This window comes from Diceros bicornis, chromosome 14 (genome assembly GCF_020826845.1).
Source record: "Diceros bicornis minor isolate mBicDic1 chromosome 14, mDicBic1.mat.cur, whole genome shotgun sequence".
Classification (NCBI taxonomy): domain Eukaryota; kingdom Metazoa; phylum Chordata; class Mammalia; order Perissodactyla; family Rhinocerotidae; genus Diceros; species Diceros bicornis.
In genome coordinates this window covers 17,096,823-17,115,843 of record NC_080753.1, presented here as the reverse complement: position 1 = coordinate 17,115,843, position 19,021 = coordinate 17,096,823, and the positions used below count along the sequence as shown (strand labels likewise).

The following is a 19,021-nucleotide window of genomic DNA, read 5'->3' as shown; positions in this document are numbered from 1 at the left end:
ACTTCCGGATCTCCTCGGCTTTGGATTGTTTGGGCGCGAGTTTCCCTGAGCGCGGCTCCCGGAAAGATTCAAGAGGAGTCGTTGGTCAGCAGTGAAAGCGCTTCACCTGCCAGCGGGTCCAGGTTGGGGGATGAGTTTTGTGGCGAACTCCGCGGTTTGCATTTGAGGAGCGTAGGGTTATTTTGCAAGGGGAGGGAAATGCGGCCAGGTCTGCCCTCCGGAGCCGCGGATCGGAGTATTTGCTTCGCGAGGAAGGAGTGAAGCCACGCAGGGTTCTCCCCTCTTTCCCCGAATCATCCTCGTCCTCCTTCCTTAATCTCTCCCGCAGCCAGGCGTGGGACGAAGTGCAGCCGTGGACTTCAGTGTCTTGGGCCTTGAGTTGACTGCGGTCGGCAGCGTCGCTACCCGGAGACGTTACTTGTCCAGAGGTAAACGTCGTGTGTGTGTGTGTGTGTGTGTGTTGCCAGACGTCGTGATCATCTCTTGTGCCCATAGAGGTCTAGATTGAGATCCTTGGTTCCCACGAGTTTTAGCAAGCTGGTGAAGAATCCAGACAACCTAGGATGCCTCCCGGTTTCCTGCGTGGTAAAGATCAAATCTTGACCGCAGTATACAGTCTGGCCGCAAACTACCGTTCGAGTCGGTATTTCTCTCCATTCCCCCCATACATGCTAAAAATCTTGCTGAACTTTTCCTGTCTCTAAGCGCACCAGTTTCTTTCAAGCTGTGCTGCATCAGGCTTTTCCTGTTTTCTCTCGAATACTTCATTCCCCTTCCTTCTGACTAAATGTTTCAAAATGTAATTCAATTATTACTTTTTATTACTTTTTATTTTTTGTTATTTTTATTATTACTTTTAATTTATTACTTTTTTCTCTGAATACTGTGTTTTCTGCGAATACTCCTACTGCACACATACACACCAATATGAGATCATCATTCACTCATTTCTCTCTTATAACGTCTCATTGTCAATATAATTGGTTATAGTAATTTTTTTCATGTATGTCTTTACCCACTACCACTAGGCTTTGGTTTCCTGTGGTACTAAAACAGGGCAAAATTTCTATTCCTTTTTGTATATGCTACCACCAGGCCAATAGTGATAGAAAATTATGGCTTTTATTTATTGAGTTCTTACTATGTCCCAAGTATTGTTCGACCTGGGTCTATATCACACCAGAGGACATTTGATAATGTCTGGAAACACTTTTGGTTTTCACAACTGGGGAAGGTGCTACTGGCGTCTAGTGGGTTAGAGGCCAGGGATGCTGCTAAATATCCTGCAGTGCACAGGACAGCCCCTACACCAAAGAATTATCCCATCCAAAATGTTAATAGTGCCGAGGCTGAGAAATCTATGGTTTATTGCCTCAACGAGGTATCAGCGAAAACAGTGCTTCTCAAACTGTGGTGAAGGACCAATTTTTGTTTTGTCTTTAAATAAATCAGTCACAACTGACACTTTTGTAAAATACAATTAAAAATTAATTACTAGTCAAATCCATAGAATGCACAACAGCAAAAATGAACCCTAATGTAAACTATAGACTTTGGGTGATATGATGTGTCATGGTAGTTTCATGGGTGTGAAAAATGTGCCACTTTGATGTGAGATGTTGATAGTGGGGGAGGCTGGGGGTAGGGCGAGGTACAGGGGATATACAGGAAGTCTACTTTCTGCTCAATTTTGCTGTGAATCAAAAACTGCTCTAAAAAAAGTCAATTTTTAAAAAAATGAATTACTAGAAAAATGAAACTTAAAAAGACAAAAACAAAGCAGTTATGATCAGATTCAATGTACATAAAATTGTCACATTGCTGTAAAAGTTTCTAAATGAATACTTTCAATTTCTATATTTAAAAGGACTATAATAAATAGTTTGCAAATCAAATTTGGAGTAGCACTGAATTATGTGTTATTAAATAAAGAATATTAAGAAAAAATGATTAACAGAACCAAACAATAAATAAGTGCCAGCTGAGAGTCAGAGACCATAAGATCCCACAGACTTTGAGAGAGCAATGAAGTGGAGTGGTTAGGTGTGGTTAGGAAGGCTTTGAGGAGCAGTGGCTCATGATCTGACAGGGTGGGCAGCTCAGGTAGAGAGTACAGTATGTGCATTACTCAAAGTGTGTTCAGGAAATCATCAAATCTTGCTAGAGAGAGAGATTCAATTAAGGAATAGTGTGAGAGAAATATGGAAAGCTAGGCAGGGCTGGATTGTTAAGGACTATAAATGGCATGGTAAAGAGTTGGCTCTTGAAAAGTAGGTATTGGGGAAGGATTTTTTTTTTTTTTTAATTAAAGAAAAAAATAACTTGTTCCAAAATTTGGGATGGGAAAGGATTTGGTAGAGCTGGCTCTTGTCTTTTGCATGCAGTATCAGCTGCAGCATTGTGGCTCAGGTACATACAGCAGGCTGGCAAGTTGGTGCTGGCTGTTGGTTGGGAGTTCACCTGGGGCTTTTGCCTGGGCTTCAGTTCTTCTCCAGTTGGCTGTTATCATTGCATGGTAACTGGGTTCCAAGAGCAAATATTTCAAAGAGGAAGTTGCAGCTGCCGGTCTCTTCAATGTCTGGGTTGGTAAACTGGTACAGAATCATTTCTACCATATTGTACTGCTCAAACAGACGCAGAGTCTGCCAAGATTTAAGACAAGGGGACTAGACTCCACCCCTCAATAACAGGAGTGAGAAGGAATTTGCCCCATTTTTTTTTTTTTTGGTGAGGAAGATCAGCCCTGAGCTAACATCCATGCTAATCCTCCTCTTTTTGCTGAGGAAGACTGGCTCTGAGCTAACATCTATTGCCAATCCTCCTCCTTTTTTTTTCCCCAAAGCCCCAGTAGATAGTTGTATGTCATAGTTGCACATCCTTCTAGTTGCTGCATGTGGGACGTGGCCTCAGCATGGCCGGAGAAGCGGTGTGTTGATGCGCGCCCGGGATCCAAACCTGGGCTGCCAGTAGCCGAGCGCGTGCACTTAACCACTAAGCCACGGGGCGGCCCAATTTGCCCCATTTTTAATCAACCAAGTGGAGTGAGGACTAAATCTCAGCCCTCACTTGCTCCCTCACCTGGATACTCTTCAGTGAACAACCTGAACTGCTGTACATGGCAGCCCTTCCAGGAGAGGTCTACAAGTGAAACTCTCATGTGAATTGGTTTTTAAGTAGGGAAGGTATAAGGACACAGATGTCAAGTTGAGAGAATTAGGCATTTCAGGAATGGAACACAGGAGATTGGATGTAAAGTAAGGTACCACACGGTTCAAGAGCGGGGTCAAGTCTATTTTAGCTTCCACTGCTTTTTGTAACTGATCTGACGTCTAGTCCCCAGTGTAGTTTGTGATCTTTCAACTAGTTCTTTCCCACTGTTTTTGTCAGTCTTGCTGAAAAGAAAAGGAAAAAAAATAAGCTTGAAACTTTTCCTTTTAAAATTTGAGACTATAGATTTATCCAGAGTACCCTCTTTATTGTCTGTCTCTAAATCTGTGCATATATTTAAATTTATTAATATAATTAACTCTGAATTTTTTAGAAAAGGAATGGTGACTAATTTATATATCTAGCTGTATATTTGTAGGGAAAAAAATATATAAAATGTATACACCAGACATATGTATGTATGTGTATATGCATATTTCCATGTATACTATACCTAACTTCTAAGCTGTCTACTCCTTGTGGTGTAATGCAAGAATAAATATCTTATTTTTCTGTTCCTTTTAGCAGAAATAAGTTTGGTGATAAAGGACTATTAGATAGGGAAAAGGAGTTATTCTAAATTTTGTCACTAACAGCCCCTTCCCTACTCCTGTCCCTGTTTCATAATTTGTGGGAGAACAGAGTAATCGGTATGCTTCAGACAGAGTTATAGCTTAAGTCCTTATGAGTGAATTTAACACATGAATTTCCACAACATAGATTCATAGTATAGTCCTAAAATTTATCTCCTTCCACCTTTGGCATAAGTTCAATGATAAATCTATTAGGCTTAAAATAAGAAGACCTGAGTATTACTCTTTGAATTGATGTTATCTGTGACCAGAGTAAGACAATTCAACACTTCAAATTTCCATTTTTTGAATTTAAACATAGAGATAATGTTATTGTAGGGGGGAGTGTAAAGTAAGAGATACGAAAGTATTTTTACATGATTATTAAAGTCATACAAATGGAAGAAATTTCTACAATGAAATAAATGAGATCGCCTACTCTAATGAGAATCAATGTTATTTTAAAATATGTTTAAATGTTTTAAAAACACAATACTGTCCCAAAACTTTCATTATGATTTTTTAAAAGGTAAATTTGAAACATTTATAGATAGTATTTTTAACAAAATATTATGCAGTCTTAAGCATTTTTCTGCATCCTTTTCATCTTTACAGATTTTTTGAAACACTATTAGAATTGTTCTGTTTAGATCAAGATGCCTAGCAAGGCAGATGCTTCCAAGAAGAAGTCTCAACAGTTAAAAAGAAATCCAAAAAGAAAAATTGATGAGGAGGAAGTGGAGTTTTCAGAGAAAAAGGTAATGAAAATATCAAGTTTATCATTCAGAACTCTTTGATTGGAAATATCATCTGTAAAGGAGTATGTGAGGACTAACAGTCAGTTTTGCTACAAATTATACTAATTCATATAGTTGTGTGGGAGCTTGATAATATAATTCGTATAGTTATGTTGCAACATGATTTGTAAAAAGTTCTCAGATAAAAATTGTTTACTTCAATTTCTAAAGATATTGATCATAGAGTTCTTTGGGGAGGAGGGCGTCATGAAGCATTGCTAAGGTGTTTAAATGGAAGACTAGGAAAAAAGTGTGCAAATTCTATGGCATTCATATGTTAAAAGATGAGAACCCGGCAGTAGGTAGAGGAAATTTTTATTAACATAGATAAAAAATAGTTTGGGAGGAATTAGCTTCTTCCTACCATAATTTTGTGCCATTCTTCTAAAAGAATAAATGAAATAATCAAATTTTTGTTTTACCCTGTATTAGGCAATGCCTATATTTGTTTTGCAGGTAAAGTATGTAACACTGTGTCACAAGCAAAATGAGTAATGATTTCTTTAAAACATTCTTCGACACCATATGAAATTCTGTTATACATTATCACCACTGTCCAGAATTTGCTTTAGTATATCCTCTGCCTGTGATAAATGCATACCCTTTTTCTGTAAAGGTGGCGATATAGTTTTTTTCTACTTAGCCAGGAGGTGTATGACTACTCTTCAACATACATGACAAATCTATTGCAAAAGCAGTATCTTTTTATCTGATGTTTAATTCTACGTGTACACATATTTTTCCCTCTAGGTTAGAGACACAGCGAAAAAAAATAAAAATCCTCCAAAGCGTCTGTCCTCTGAAGGTATTTCTTTTCTATGCCTTGTTTAACCTATCTTTCTCAAGCTATCTATCTTCATGAAAAATTTTTCAGCATCTTATTTATGAGTTCTGCAAAAGCAAAAGATAGTAATAAACAGTTGCATTCTCATTTTTGCAAGAATAAGTAGTACTGGTTAATCAGTTATTTTGGTCAACTGGAATTTTACTTACCACCTCAAGCAAAATATTGTGTAGGGTTCTAAATTGATAGGAACTAGAGAAAATCAAAGTGTCTCACAGTCTAAATTATTACTGATCTGAGATATATGGACACACATACTGATTTCTCTTTAAGGCAAATATGCTTCTGTTCTGCCACCACTGTAGAGATTAGTAGCTTGGAGCCACTGTCTAAGTTTGTTTGGAGTAAATTAGTTTGGAGTAGTCATCTTTAGTTGAATGTGACTTCTTTGTGGAAGAACTTCCTACCTCTCCTCACTCAAGACCAGGTTAGGCCCTCTGGTTTTATATTTCCATAGTACACAATACTTTTTTTTTTTTTGTAATGCTTTGCATTCCTGTAATAATAATTTGTTTAATCTCCCTTCTGTCCAAAACAAATCTTCATGTGAGCCAATAGTATATCTCTTTTGTCTATCCCTTGTAGGTAGAACAATATCAACAACCTAGTAGACACTGAATGTCTATTTATGGTTTGGTTAGCCTCTCGTGTTGCAGTCAGCATCCAACATTTGGTAGAAAAAGTTTTCTAGCCTTCTCAATGACACTCTTTGATTCAGGTCATTTCTGAGAACCAGACTTTTATGTTGAATCCTAAGAATTGTAGCTTGGTTCTTCATTTAAAATTGTCTTGGGTTTGAATCTGCACTATCAGTTAATGGTATTTCAGTTAACATAACGATAGATAGCATATTCATAGTCAACACCTGGCATGTTATGGCTGTGCAATAAAAAGGAAATTAAAGTTTATACAGCTTTATAATATTTTGGTTCTCATAATTCCATTAGCTTTTTTAGATAAATTTATACTTGAATCACTTTTTAAGTAAAAATGGTACAAACTTCTAGATTGACCAGAGTCTCTTCTATCACCAGTGACAGGACAAACAAAGCATACTAATCTAAAACAGGTGAAGATAGCATCTGACAAGAGAAAAACCTGGCAACCTCTTTCAAAAAGTAGCAGAGAGCATTTGCAAACTATGATGGAATCAATAATAATGTGAGTATGAAATATTTCCATTTCACTTGTTTGATTTCTACTTATGTTTCCTATAGACAATATCGTTTTAAATGTTATCTGTTTTATAGTGATAAGGTATTTTTCTCTTTCAGAAGAAAATATAATGTCTTTTGATGGCATTAGCCTTGAGCAAAAAAGTCTTTGTTAATTTCAGAAACTTGGAATTCTATCAATGAAATAAAAATGAAGTCTATGTGGCCTGATCTGCTATCTGTAAACTTTTAACTTATTCTGTCATTAGGGATATTTTAGGAACAGGCTGAGTTCAGATTGACGCTTTATATGAAGCTGCCATGCAAGAGGAGATAGAAAGAAAATAAGACAGATTCTGCCAGCAAGGAGCTGAAATCCATCAGAAGAGTCAGGCATACAAATTAATTATGACAGTATATGTGATAAAAAAAAAAAAACTTTGATTATATGTCTGCTTTAAAAATATTTAATATAAAAGGAAAAAAGGAAATATATAATTTCTGCCTGGCTAGTAAGGAAGGGACACTTGAAAGAAATCTGCCTGGCTAGTGAGGAAGGGGCACTTGAAAGAAATCAAAGAGAAAAAGTAAACATTGTATTAGTTGTGTTTCAAACTAATATTTATTCAATCTCTTTTTCTTTTCCAGAGCAATTTTGAGTAACAATGTTAGAGAAAATGAACAAGTTCAATATCATCTTAACTTCCTGAAGAAAAGGTAATATAGTTATGCAATAGAAAATGGTTAAAACATAATTTGTAGAAGTCTGACCTGTTCCTCTGTTACAAGAACAGACATTTGTGTAATATAAAAGTTTTTCGTTTTAAGTTTTTGCTTTGTTGTTGTTGTTATTGTTGTTTTAAGAAGATGAACAATTAGGGAATTTTTGTACTTCCCTAAACTGCTGCTGCATATAATTCTGACGTAAGTTATGTTTAAAAGAATTCATAAAGAAGAATCTAAAAATCACAAATGCCTACTTCCACAGTTTACTTTTCCATATTGGAATTTGAAAAATATTTTTTCAACTTTAACTCCCTTCAGCTTCCTTTTGAACAACTAGAAGTTAACAGTTCACCACTCTTACCTGACATTTATCCTATCACTGTGTTTTTCCTTCATTTCATGTTGTATTACATTATTAGCACAAGCAACACATGTAATTTTCCAGGATATTACTGCTCTTCATCTTGTAGCAGGTCACAAATGGAGGTTTCTTTTCAAGTGTTCTTAAGTCACACCACTGCTAATGATTTTCAATGACTGCTTTTTTCTAGTATTTGCACAACTTTTTCCTTTTCATAGAAGAATGTTCTGCATCTTAGTTTCAGGCTTGCCCGGAAATGTTTATGACTTAGTACTTTATTCTTGGAAAATCTGGGCGCAAATTCTCCTTACTTTAAGTATAATTCTCAATGATAGTGGCTAAATGGAAAGGGTGGGATGGGATGGGGTGGGTGGGGGTGGAAGTTTGTGGATATAGGACCAATAGTCGTGTTTAGCATGTGAATGAGAATAGTACATAATAGCTGCTCTTCTCAATGATCACCCTGGGTCATCAGAAAAGATTAAATTCTGTTCAACATATAGGCTGTCTCTTCATCACGTAGTACCCATGGAGACACATATTTTAAAGACTGCCTGTTGTTGCCTCAATTTTGCTTTCACAACTCAACTTTCTTTAGTTCCCAAAGGAACAATACTCAAGATACTTTCCCTTCTACTGATATAGCAGAGTACAGCCTTAGCAAATTGATTCTAACTGGATCTCTGAATAAATTTTCCTCTAGCAGCATTTCTCAAACTATATTTGGCACATTTGTTCTTAAAGATATTCTATGAATAAAAGTGATACATAGTGAATTATATTTAGGCACATTAGCATATTAAAAGTCCTGCAGTAAATAAATTTATTTCATTTTCTTTAACCTAGTATCTCCTAAATTGATATTACCACAAGAGTTCTTTTTCATATGTTAGGCACATCTCTGCCTCTGTCTGCGTGTTGCCTTCATTCTTTTATTGTCCTCATCAGATTAGAACTGTAGATATAGGCAGCTCCCTATTTATCTTTTCAGAGTTGTGAAGAAAGGAAAAAGAAAACTCTTATGCTTTTAGCTTCAGTTAGAAAATTGGTCCAGCGCCTATCTCTGGACTGATTTTGTGGCAAGAGCTGTTATGATTTGTATAGACTGGGTCACATGCCTACCCCCGTAATCAGACAGACAGGGTTGCTAGTCAAACAAAACGGTTAGCCACTACAATTTCTAGAGGAACATACTTTAGGAAATTCTGCCCTATAGAGACAATATTATAAATGGTGATCAGGTGTTGTTGATATAGTAAGATGTAGTCATGTTACTCTTGCAGTATAATAGATTTTGTAAGAATCTTGGAAATCTGACCACTGTTTAGAACATTTGAAACAGTGAATGACCCTTCCACAGAATTGACTTAATAATCTTTTAGAAGAAACTGTTCATAAGTGGAATCTTTATTTTAGTTAAGAAATCAAAAACTTATTTCTCGTGGGAAGACTTACACAGGTTCTTGTGCTTAAATGTGATAGCCTAATGATGATTTTCTGGATAACTGAAGTTTCCCCCAGCAGTTTAATGAAAATTATGATTTGTGGGGTTTATACTGCCTACTTTTTTCTTTACAAAAATTAATATTTTGAATAAGATCCCAGGAAAATAAGTCTTGCGTTCCACTATTATTCAAATTGCCTGCAAATCTTAAATAGCACTTTTTATAACCCAAAGATGCTGCTATTTGGTAGAAGCAATGAAATTTAGATTTTCCTCTTTGATTTCTTCCTCATGGAATTCAAAAAACAAATCTAGGGAAGCTATGTTGCTCTCTCCTAGAAGTGAGGGCAGAAATAGGTCAATTTCTGTTGGTGATCTAATCAACCCAAATTTGAAATAGGATTTTTTAACTTTAATGTTGAATACTATGCTTGTTGATAGTACTATAGAACAGAGCACTTTAATCTTTGTATTTTATTTGCCTTAAACTATATAGGAAACAGTTTTCTTTGAAATCATTAAGTTAGAGTAACTAATGTAGAAGTTCTCTTTTATTGGACACATTCTCTAAAACAACTGAGATTTAGAGCCTAGGGTCATAGTCAAGACTTACAGAGTAGTGCTCTATCTCTTACTCAACAATTCGCAATAATTGATAGACTTATGTGCTGTAATAGTCTAGGAAACACATTTAGAAGAATCAAGGCAATTTGACTTTAAAATGCATATAAATAAGTAATTGTTAAATGTGTACAATAGAAACTTTTCCTTTGATAAAGCAGCCTAAGTGCCCTATGATTTTAGGTAAATCTTAATAAGTTGAAAGGGTAAATGATGATTTGTGAGGGCTTTTTTTGACAGACTTACTGCTAAGGTCAGCCACTGTTAATAAAGAACCTCATAGCCCTTGGGAATATGAGGACAGAAAAAAAGATGGCAACAGTATTTCAAAGCAAAACAAAAAAACAAAAATAATACTAATGGTACTCAAAAATAAATAAATAACTATATTTTTATTCTGTCCCTAAGATTGCTACAACTGTGTGAAACCTTGAAAGTGCCTCCCAAAAAGCCGAAAGATTTAACTAATGTGTCAAATCTGCTGAAAATGGAAAGGGCACAGCACAAAGCTAATGAAGAAGGTCTGGCATTATTGCAGGTATGGGATTTGAACAGGGAGTCCATAATTAGAGAGTCAGGGGAAAGGGGAAGATACCAAAAAGTTTTTTAAATCATCATGATATTCTCCTGGTAATAAATAGTAGATCTTGAACCAGATTTTTCATTAAATTCTTTTTTTTTAAATCAAAGCAAAAACATTGCCTAAACTTTGGGCCTCTAAAGTTAAAAGTATTTCTAATATATTAGTGATTAATTAGCAATATTATTTTTCTCATCAGACTTTAACTATAACTGAACTTAGTATTTTTGATTATCACATCATAGGAACTCATCACTAAATGCTATAGAATTTCAAAACATATTATATTAGTTTTTCCATCCTGTATATGGTACTTTATTGGCAAGAAGAAGGCAGTCATCATCATCAGCATTGTTATTATTGTTATAGCTAACCAGTGAGGGCTTTTTGTGTTCTAGGCACTGTTCTACACACTTTATAATTATATCCCTTAATCCTCACAATGACTTAGAGAGGTCTGTGCTATATTGTCCTCATTTTACAAATGTGAAAAAGAGACATATTGCCACTTCTAGCTGAACTTTAGGCAAACTGCTTAAAGTTGTGATGCAAACCTTAGTCTGACTTCAGAGCATTATTCTTAATCATTATCCTGTAGAAGATAATGGGAGATAACATTAGCTGTCGTGATTAACTTCAGGCTTTTAATTAGTGGATACTTGAACAATTAAGAAAAGCAATCTTAAGGGGCTTATTAAGTACAAAAACTAAAACAGAACCATATATCCCTTAGGCATTTTGAAGTAGTTGTTTTGTTTTGTTTTGTTTTTTGTGGGGTTTTTTTTTTTGGTGAAGGAGATTGGCCCTGAGTTAACATCTGTTGCCAATCCTCCTCTTTTTTTTTTTGCTTGGGGAATGAAGTCATTTATAGATGTAGTGCTTAGGTCTTTGTTAGCAATTCAGTAAACACAAGATGGTAGTAGTTTATGCAAGGATTTCTAATAATTCATTCCAATTTTTCCATATGACTCAGAATAACATTGGAAGGATTAGTTTCTGAGCAACAAATCTATATATGCTGTAAATTAATAAGGTATTATTTTTTAGTGGTTGCCTCACTTTCTTCATAGTGTGAGATTATATTTAAGTGTACATCGTGGTGATTTGATATATGTATACATTGTGAAAGGATTCCCCCCCATCTAGTTAATTAACACATCCATCACCTCACCTTATTTTTTTCTTTTGGTAAGACCATTTAAGTTCTACTCTTAGCAAATTTCAATTGTCTGATACACTGTTATCAACTATAGTCACTATGTTATATATGAGATCCTCAGACCTTATTCATCTTATAGCTGAAACTGTGTACCCTTTTACCAACCCCTCCCTATTTCCCCCACCCCTAACCCCTGGTAACCACTTTCCTACTCCCTGCTTCTATGAGTTTGACTTTTGTTTTTAAGGTTATTTTAAAAGGTTTTAAAGTATAATAATGGTAAATGTTATTTTAAGATTTAATATTTCCATAAATCACTTGAAAATAATTAGAGATGGTAAATGATTGTGTGATTTTTGTAATACTGGGAGGCATTTCTGTTTCACAGCTAAAATTAAACCTTCATGTGCCAAAAACATAAATACAGTTAAGTGGAAAAAACTGTTTTTCTATACTCACAACACTTCTGACACCAAATATGTGGGTTTTCCACAGCAAGCAATTCTCCAGTTCTCTGTGGACCCAGCTGGGTGTCCTACAATTTAATTCAGTTCTGACACTAACGACCTGGCAGTAACACAGACCTCATAGGTTAAGGACTTAGTCCCACAAGACTGCCCCCCACTTCAGATGCCAGTTGCAAATCCGAGCCTCCTGTACTTGTGACTAACCAAGTGTAAATTGGGGGTACCCATAACCCCTTCTCGGGTTCAATAATTTGCTAGAACAGCTCACAGAACTTAGGAAAGCACTTTACTTACTGTTACCGATTTATTATAAAGAATACAACTCAGGAACAGCCAAACAGAAGAGATGCATAGGGCAAGGTATTTGGGAATGGACCCAGAGCTTCCATGCCTCTTCAAACGTGCCACCCTCCCAGCACCTCAATGTGTCCATCAACCTGAAAGCTCTCCGAACCCCATTGTTTTTATGGAAGCTTCATCAGAGAGGCATAATCAATCATTAACTAAATTTCCAGCCCATCTCCCCTTCTCAGAGATCAAGAAATGGGGCTGAAAGTTCCACCCCTCTAATCACATGGTTGGTTGCTCTGGCAACCAGCCTCCATCCTCTAAGACTCATTCATTAGTGAGCCATCATTAGCATAAATACAGGTATGGTTGACAGGCTTATGATGAATAACAAAAGATGCTCCTTTCACGCCAGTCACTCAGAAAATTCCAAAAATTTTGGAACTCTGTGCTGGGAACAGAAAAAGCAAATATTTTAACAAAATATTCTCCTATCACCTCTCCTATCACCTCCTATCACTCAGAAAGTTACAAGGGTTTTGGAAGCTCTGTGCCAGGAACTGGGGACAAAGACCAAATATACATTTCTTATATCACAATATCACAATAGTCTATGGTTTGCTTGACAGTCAATTACTCAATGGAAGCACTGTTGGTATTTTTGGCATAGGAGCTCTTCAGTCGCATAAGAGAGTCTTTGAACTAGGGGTCTGTAGATTTTGTCTGTATCCATTAGTTTTCTCCTATGTGCCTTACTTAGAATCACTGCTTTTTCCCACTGCAGCTTAGAGTTATTGCTGGTAGTGACTTTCCAAATCCTGTATCAGCTATCAGGAACAGATGTTGTGTTCATTCAACAGCAACACATTCATTGAGCTCCCACCCAATGACGGTGCTGGGGAAAAGGCAGTGGTGAACAATTCTCGGAGATTCTGAGAAGATGGTATATGAATTGATGAAGCATAGTGTTTTGTTTTGTTTTTTTTTTGTGAGGAAGATCAGCCCTGAGCTAACATCCATGCTAATCCTCCTCTTTTTGCTGAGGAAGACCGGCTCTGAGCTAACATCCATTGCCAATCCTCCTTCTTTTTTTCTCCCAAAGCCCCCCAGTAGATAGTTGTACGTCATAGTTGCACATCCTTCTAGTTGCTGTATGTGGGACGTGGCCTCAGCATGGCCGGAGAGGCGGTGCGTCGGTGCGCGCCCGGGATCCGAACCCGGGCCGCCAGTAGCGGAGCGCTCGCACTTAACCACCAAGCCACGGGGCCGGCCCGAAGTATAGTTTTTTAATCTCTCTAGAAATCATCATAAAAACAAAGCCATAGAATTTCACAATCACAGTTAGCATAAGAAAATATAGGAATAAGGACAAAAAATAACATTCCTACCGATAACAAAAGCCTGCCAAAAATATGTGTTCACAAAACAGATGAACGCTAACCTAATTTCTCAAGTGAGCTGAAAGAAACTCAGAAAAACAATGGAAGGTATGGAAAAAAAATTCATATATCAGTATTAGAAATACTAAAAAATGAAGTTACAGAATTTGGGAAAATATTAGAAATAAAAAAACTTTTCAGGTGTGCAGACTAAATTAGGAGGAGCACTAAAGCAAATAAACATAGCAGATAGTTCTTACAATAAATAGAAAGTAAAATAAGGAGAAAATTTTAAGAAAGACATTGTTTAAAGGTATTGAGAAAAAGTGACAAATATAAGTTAGGCAAAGAAGATACAACAAAGCTATGGTAGGAATACCCAAAGAAAATAACCAAAGCAATGGACAAAATAGATTTTAGTCCTTATTAACTCTTTTCTTCATTCAGTGCTGTCATTCATTCCCGTCTGTAGTGGGTTGAATGGTGGCCCCAAAAAAGATATGTTCAAGTCCTAACCCTGGAACCTGTGAGCATGACCTTATTTGGAAAAAGAGTCTTTCCAGATGTAATTAAGTTAAGGGTCTCCAGGTGAGATCATCCTGGATTATCTTTGGTGGGCCCTAAATACAATGACAAGTGTCCTTCCAGAGACAGAAGTGTCCTTTTAAGAGACACAGAGACATGGAAGAAAAGGCCACGTGAAGACAAATGCAGAAATTGGAGTGATGCAGCCATAAGGAATGCTGACAGCCATCAGAAGCTGGAAGAGGAAAGAAGAGATTCTCCCCTAGAGCCTTCAGAGGGAGCACGGCCCTGCCAACACCATAATTTTGGACATCTGCCCTCTGCAACTGTAACAGAATAAATTTCTGTTCTTTTAAGCCACGAAGTTTGTGGTAATTTGTTATGGCAGACACTGGAGACTGATACATGTGGTTTACATTTTATTTATATTAGACAGCACTCTAAATCCAACAACCAATTTGCAGGAAATTCGGGGCTGAGGAGCAGGTTAAACTTGACCAGCAAATGCAGTCTGCAAAATTCTGGCTGTGGGAATTTCTACAGAGCAAACTGTCTAGTTTCATGCCAAATAAATGGGAAGAACCAAAAATTGGAGCTGAAAACTAAATGAAAAGAGACTTAATACCCACCTATTAGAATGGCCAAAATCTGGATCATGGACAACACCAAATGCTGACAAGGATGTAGAGCAACAGGAACTCTCACACTGCTGGTGGGAATGCAAAATGGTGCAGCCACTTTGGGAGACAATTTGGCAGTTTCTTACAAAACTAAGCGTATTTTTGCCACACAATCCAGCAATCATGCTCCATGATATTTACCCAAAAGAGTTGAAAACTTATGTCCACACAGAATCCTGCACACGGATGTTTGTAGCAGCTTTATTCATAATGGCCAAAACCTGGAAAAAAATAAGATGTACTTCAGTAGATGAATGGATAAATAAACTGAGGCACATCTAGACAATGGAATAGTACTTAGCACTAGAAAGAAACGAGCTATCAAGCCCTGAAAAGACATGGAGGAACCTTAAATGCATATTATTAAGTGAAAAAAGGCAATCTGAAAAGGCTACATCCTGTATGATTGCAACTATATGACGTTATGGAAAAGGCAAAACTGTAGTGACAATAAAAAGATCAGCAATTGCCTGGGGTGTGTGGTGAGGGTAGAAATGAATAGGCAGAGCACGGAGAATGTTTAGGTCCGTCAGTGCTTAAGCTTTGCTAGATTCACACACATCTTCCAGGGTCTCTGATACTAGGAGCTTTGGTAAGTTTTTGAGGAAACATTCTTGTACATGGTGTATATCTCCTTGTTTCAGGGAAATTAAGTTTTCTTATAATGCATTATTATATTGGTAAATCAGTTTCTAGGAAATCTGTTTTTTTGAAAGAAAAACAAAAATAAATTTACTAGTTTTTTCTAGAAGTGTTTCAATATATGAGGTGTTTTAAAAATCTGTATATGTACATTAATATTTGTTTGGGTTTCATTTAATATATTTGATTTAAAACATTAACTTTCTCTTTCTGCCTCAGGAAGAAATAGATAAAATAGTAGAGACCATAGAGTCAATGACTGAGAATATTCAGAGTCTGAAGAACGAAATTCAAATTCTGACAAGTGAGCTGGAAGAAGAGGAGGAGAAGGTAAAACAGGTAATTGTTTAAAAATGTATTGCCAGACTCGGGATATAAGTTTTAATGCTTAGATTCTACTAAGTCAACTTTTGAGTGTAATAAGAGGAGAGAAATTAGCCTTTTTAAGTAATCTGTAGCTTTCTTTTTCTACTTTAGATGTTTCAAATAGATGATAGTGGGGTACTGTCTCTTCCAGAACTTTCTCAGAAGAGTCTCAAAGCACCCACACTTCAGGTAAGTACTGGTTTACCACATTGACAGTATCACCAGTTATGTATTGCCTATATAAAAACATTATATCCTGGGGCCGGCCCCATGTCATAGTGGTTAAGTTCAGCATGCTCCGCTTCAGCGGCCTGGGTTCCCGGGTTTGGATCCTGGGCACGGACCTACACCAGTTGTCCGCCATACTGTGGCGGTGACCCACATATAAGTAGAGGAAGATGGGCACAGATGTTAGCTCAGGGCTAATCTTTCTCAAGAGAAAACAAGGAAGATTGGCAGCAGATGTTAGCTCAAGGCTAATCTTCCTCAGCAAAAAAAAAAAAAAAATTATATCCTATTGCTTTTTTTTGTCTTTTAAACAAATGGAATCCTTGATGTAAAGTGTTAAGCAAAATCATTTTTCTCATGTGATAGTATAGTTTGAACATCTTTCTTTGTCAATTCCTGTAGATCTGTTTTATTCTTGTCAGTAGCTATATAACATTCCATTGTATGGATATACCACAACATAATTTGTGAATTACTGATGGAAATAAATAATTTTTGCAATTACAGATAGTGCTGAGTACACCCTTGTACATATAGCGTTACACATTTGTGTAGTTGTAACTGTAGGATAGGTTTCTGGAAGTAAATTCTGACAGTTGCTTTTGTTTATACTTCTAACAATGGCCTTTAACTCTTCATAAAATAGTACTACATCTTATTTATAATAGACTGTACAGTGGTAGTTTATCTTTCTTCAAAGGACTCCAGTAGATATTATAGTATAAATGTTTATAGTGGTAGAAAGTCTTCATGTTTTCTCAAAAAGTAATTTAAAATTTTCCTATCTATGATCTACCTAGGGTGAAAGGAGTGGGAATGGGCAAAGGGAAAATAGAATAAGATAGATTTGAAAGAAGAATAGCAGTGAGTTGATGATTATTGAAGTTGGGTGATGGGTACATGAGGTTCATTATACCATTCTCTCTAAATAACATACATTTGACATTTTGCATAATAAAAAGTTAAACTCTAATTATATGAGTAAAGGTGGTCAAAAGGTACAAACTTTGTTATAAAATAAATATCTTGAGGATGTAAAATAGTGACTATAGTTAATAATACTGTATTGTATATTTTAAAGTTGCTGAGAGGAAATCTTAAAAGTTCTCATCACAAGAAAAAATAACTTCATAACTATGTGTGGTGATGGATGTTAACTAGACTTATGGTGGTGATCATTTCACAATGTATACAAATATCAAATCATCATATTGTATACCTAAAACTAATATAATGTTATATGTCAATTATATCTCAATGAAAAAAGAATTTTTTAAACTAATTATACTATTGTACTCACAGAAAGAAATTTTGATGCTGATTCCAAACCAGAAGGCTCTTCTGCAGGACTTGGATGTTCTCCATAACTCATCCCAGATGAAGAACATGTTAACTTTCATCGAAGAAGCCTATAAGAGATTGGATGCCTCTTAAAGAGTTTTTTAGATTGTTCCATATTAATTTAATGTTTATGAATTTGTAAAACTGTTAACCTGTGGTGATATTGCAGAGGCTGAAGCTTCTTCACGATTTATTATCTCCTAATATGCACTTTAAAATTAGCCTCTGTAGGTCTACCATTAGCATCTAATGTGGTCCTGAAAATTCTTTTTTTTTTGGCAGTTACCAAGTCTGGGAACTCACATTTATATTGCTGTATCTCCAGTGATTTGCCTGAAACCGTAAAGTAAGAACAGCCATAATCTAATGGTTTATAAAGGCTGGATAGAGCTCATTTATTGGTTAGCACAGAGGAAATGTGATACTGTGACTTAATGTATATAAAGTGTTTATAGTGCCTAGGACATAAAAACATAAGTGTTTGCTATCATTATTCTTTAGCTGATGACTTGCATTTTCTATCTGGTCATCTGGAACTTGAGAAAGCCCCAAATGCCTTTACCCTGTTACATAACTCCCTAGACTTCTGTGGCATAATTAAGATTTGCCAGATGTCTTTAACTTGGAGGTAGCATGAATATTTTATTTCTTTAGTTGGGTTAGTTAATAGTTGTTGAATATTTATTTTCCACTGTCATCAAAGCACACTTTTATTTCATAAAATTATTAAAAAGGAACCTAAGCACATTTATTCCCTTAAAACAAAAACCAAACAAAAAACCCTTCTTTCTAAACCTTTCCTTATTGTGATAATAAGCATATACATGTGAATAAATTCTCTTAAATATATTAAAAATCATTTCTAACCAACTACACTATATTGTCTGGGTTGCTTTTATCTATTTGTGAAATAAAATAACTGCAATTTAATTATTTCTCTGTCTAACCTAGAATATTTTGTCAGTTAATTTAGAAGGTGCCAAAATTCTGCTGATGCCCTCCAGACAGGCCACCAGGAACACAGCCTTAGTTAAACAAGTTGGGCTTCATGATTATTGCAGTGAGAGAGACCACATGTCATGAGGAACTCTCGGCGGCTCAGTAAAAGGGTCAGAAGCAATATCCTCCTAGGAAATAATGGTCAAGGAGGACATTAATGGATTTTAGAGGGAAAGAAAGTCTTCAAGAAAGGAAATCTGTAGTGCAACATTTAAAGAAAACATTGTGTACTTTGGACTGCCTGCTATGTGCCAGGCAAAGCAACTAAAAGTAAACGATATTACAAAATGTCCTAAAACTTAAAAACCCTTCTCTTGGAAACTTAAAGCTTCATGTTCTTAGAATGACTAATAGAGCCTCAACTCACTAATTTTTGTCATTAATTGTGACATTTATAATAGCTTTTGGTGGAGAGGGAGGAGTTACATTAAAAGCCTGTCGTTTCTCTCCGAAGACCTATTAACATTGAACGTGAACAGGAATTTTTACTCACCATTGTTGCTGAGTCATAGCTCTCCACCATGCATGAACTGGTCATACTACCCGCTTGTACCTTTGAAAAGTATGCGATCTAATTTTGAGAGATCTACAGTATCTTCTGGCAGGTAGCAGGCAAGCCAAAATATACACTGTGTTTTTTA

General features: G+C 36.1%; 1 protein-coding gene across 2 annotated transcripts; it reads left to right on the top strand.

Moving 5' to 3' along the window:
- Positions 1-14: 14 nt before the first annotated feature.
- On the top strand, positions 15-18,313 carry CENPQ (centromere protein Q). 2 transcript variants are annotated; one of them, XM_058554189.1, is made up of 10 exons: positions 15-122; positions 329-428; positions 4,395-4,537; positions 5,327-5,381; positions 6,455-6,581; positions 7,223-7,291; positions 10,135-10,264; positions 15,666-15,776; positions 15,924-16,001; positions 17,343-18,313. In XM_058554189.1, the coding sequence occupies exons 3-10, from the start codon at positions 4,436-4,438 to the stop codon at positions 17,472-17,474; spliced, it is 804 nt and encodes a 267-aa protein (XP_058410172.1). In that variant the 5' UTR covers positions 15-122; positions 329-428; positions 4,395-4,435; the 3' UTR covers positions 17,475-18,313. The 2 variants fall into 2 exon arrangements, with proteins under 2 accessions (XP_058410172.1, XP_058410171.1); XM_058554188.1 differs by having other exon boundaries at positions 16-122; positions 15,666-15,785; positions 17,343-18,312.
- The last annotated feature ends 708 nt before the right edge of the window (positions 18,314-19,021 follow it).

Excerpts from the sequence above, each read along its gene's own strand:
- CENPQ (XM_058554188.1), top strand. The coding sequence starts at position 4,436 with ATGCCTAGCAAGGCAGATGCTTCCAAGAAGAAGTCTCAACAGTTAAAA. Across the intron at positions 4,538-5,326 it reads TGGAGTTTTCAGAGAAAAAG|GTTAGAGACACAGCGAAAAA; the intron begins GTAATGAAAATA and ends TTTTCCCTCTAG. Across the intron at positions 6,582-7,222 it reads ATGATGGAATCAATAATAAT|AGCAATTTTGAGTAACAATG; the intron begins GTGAGTATGAAA and ends TTTCTTTTCCAG.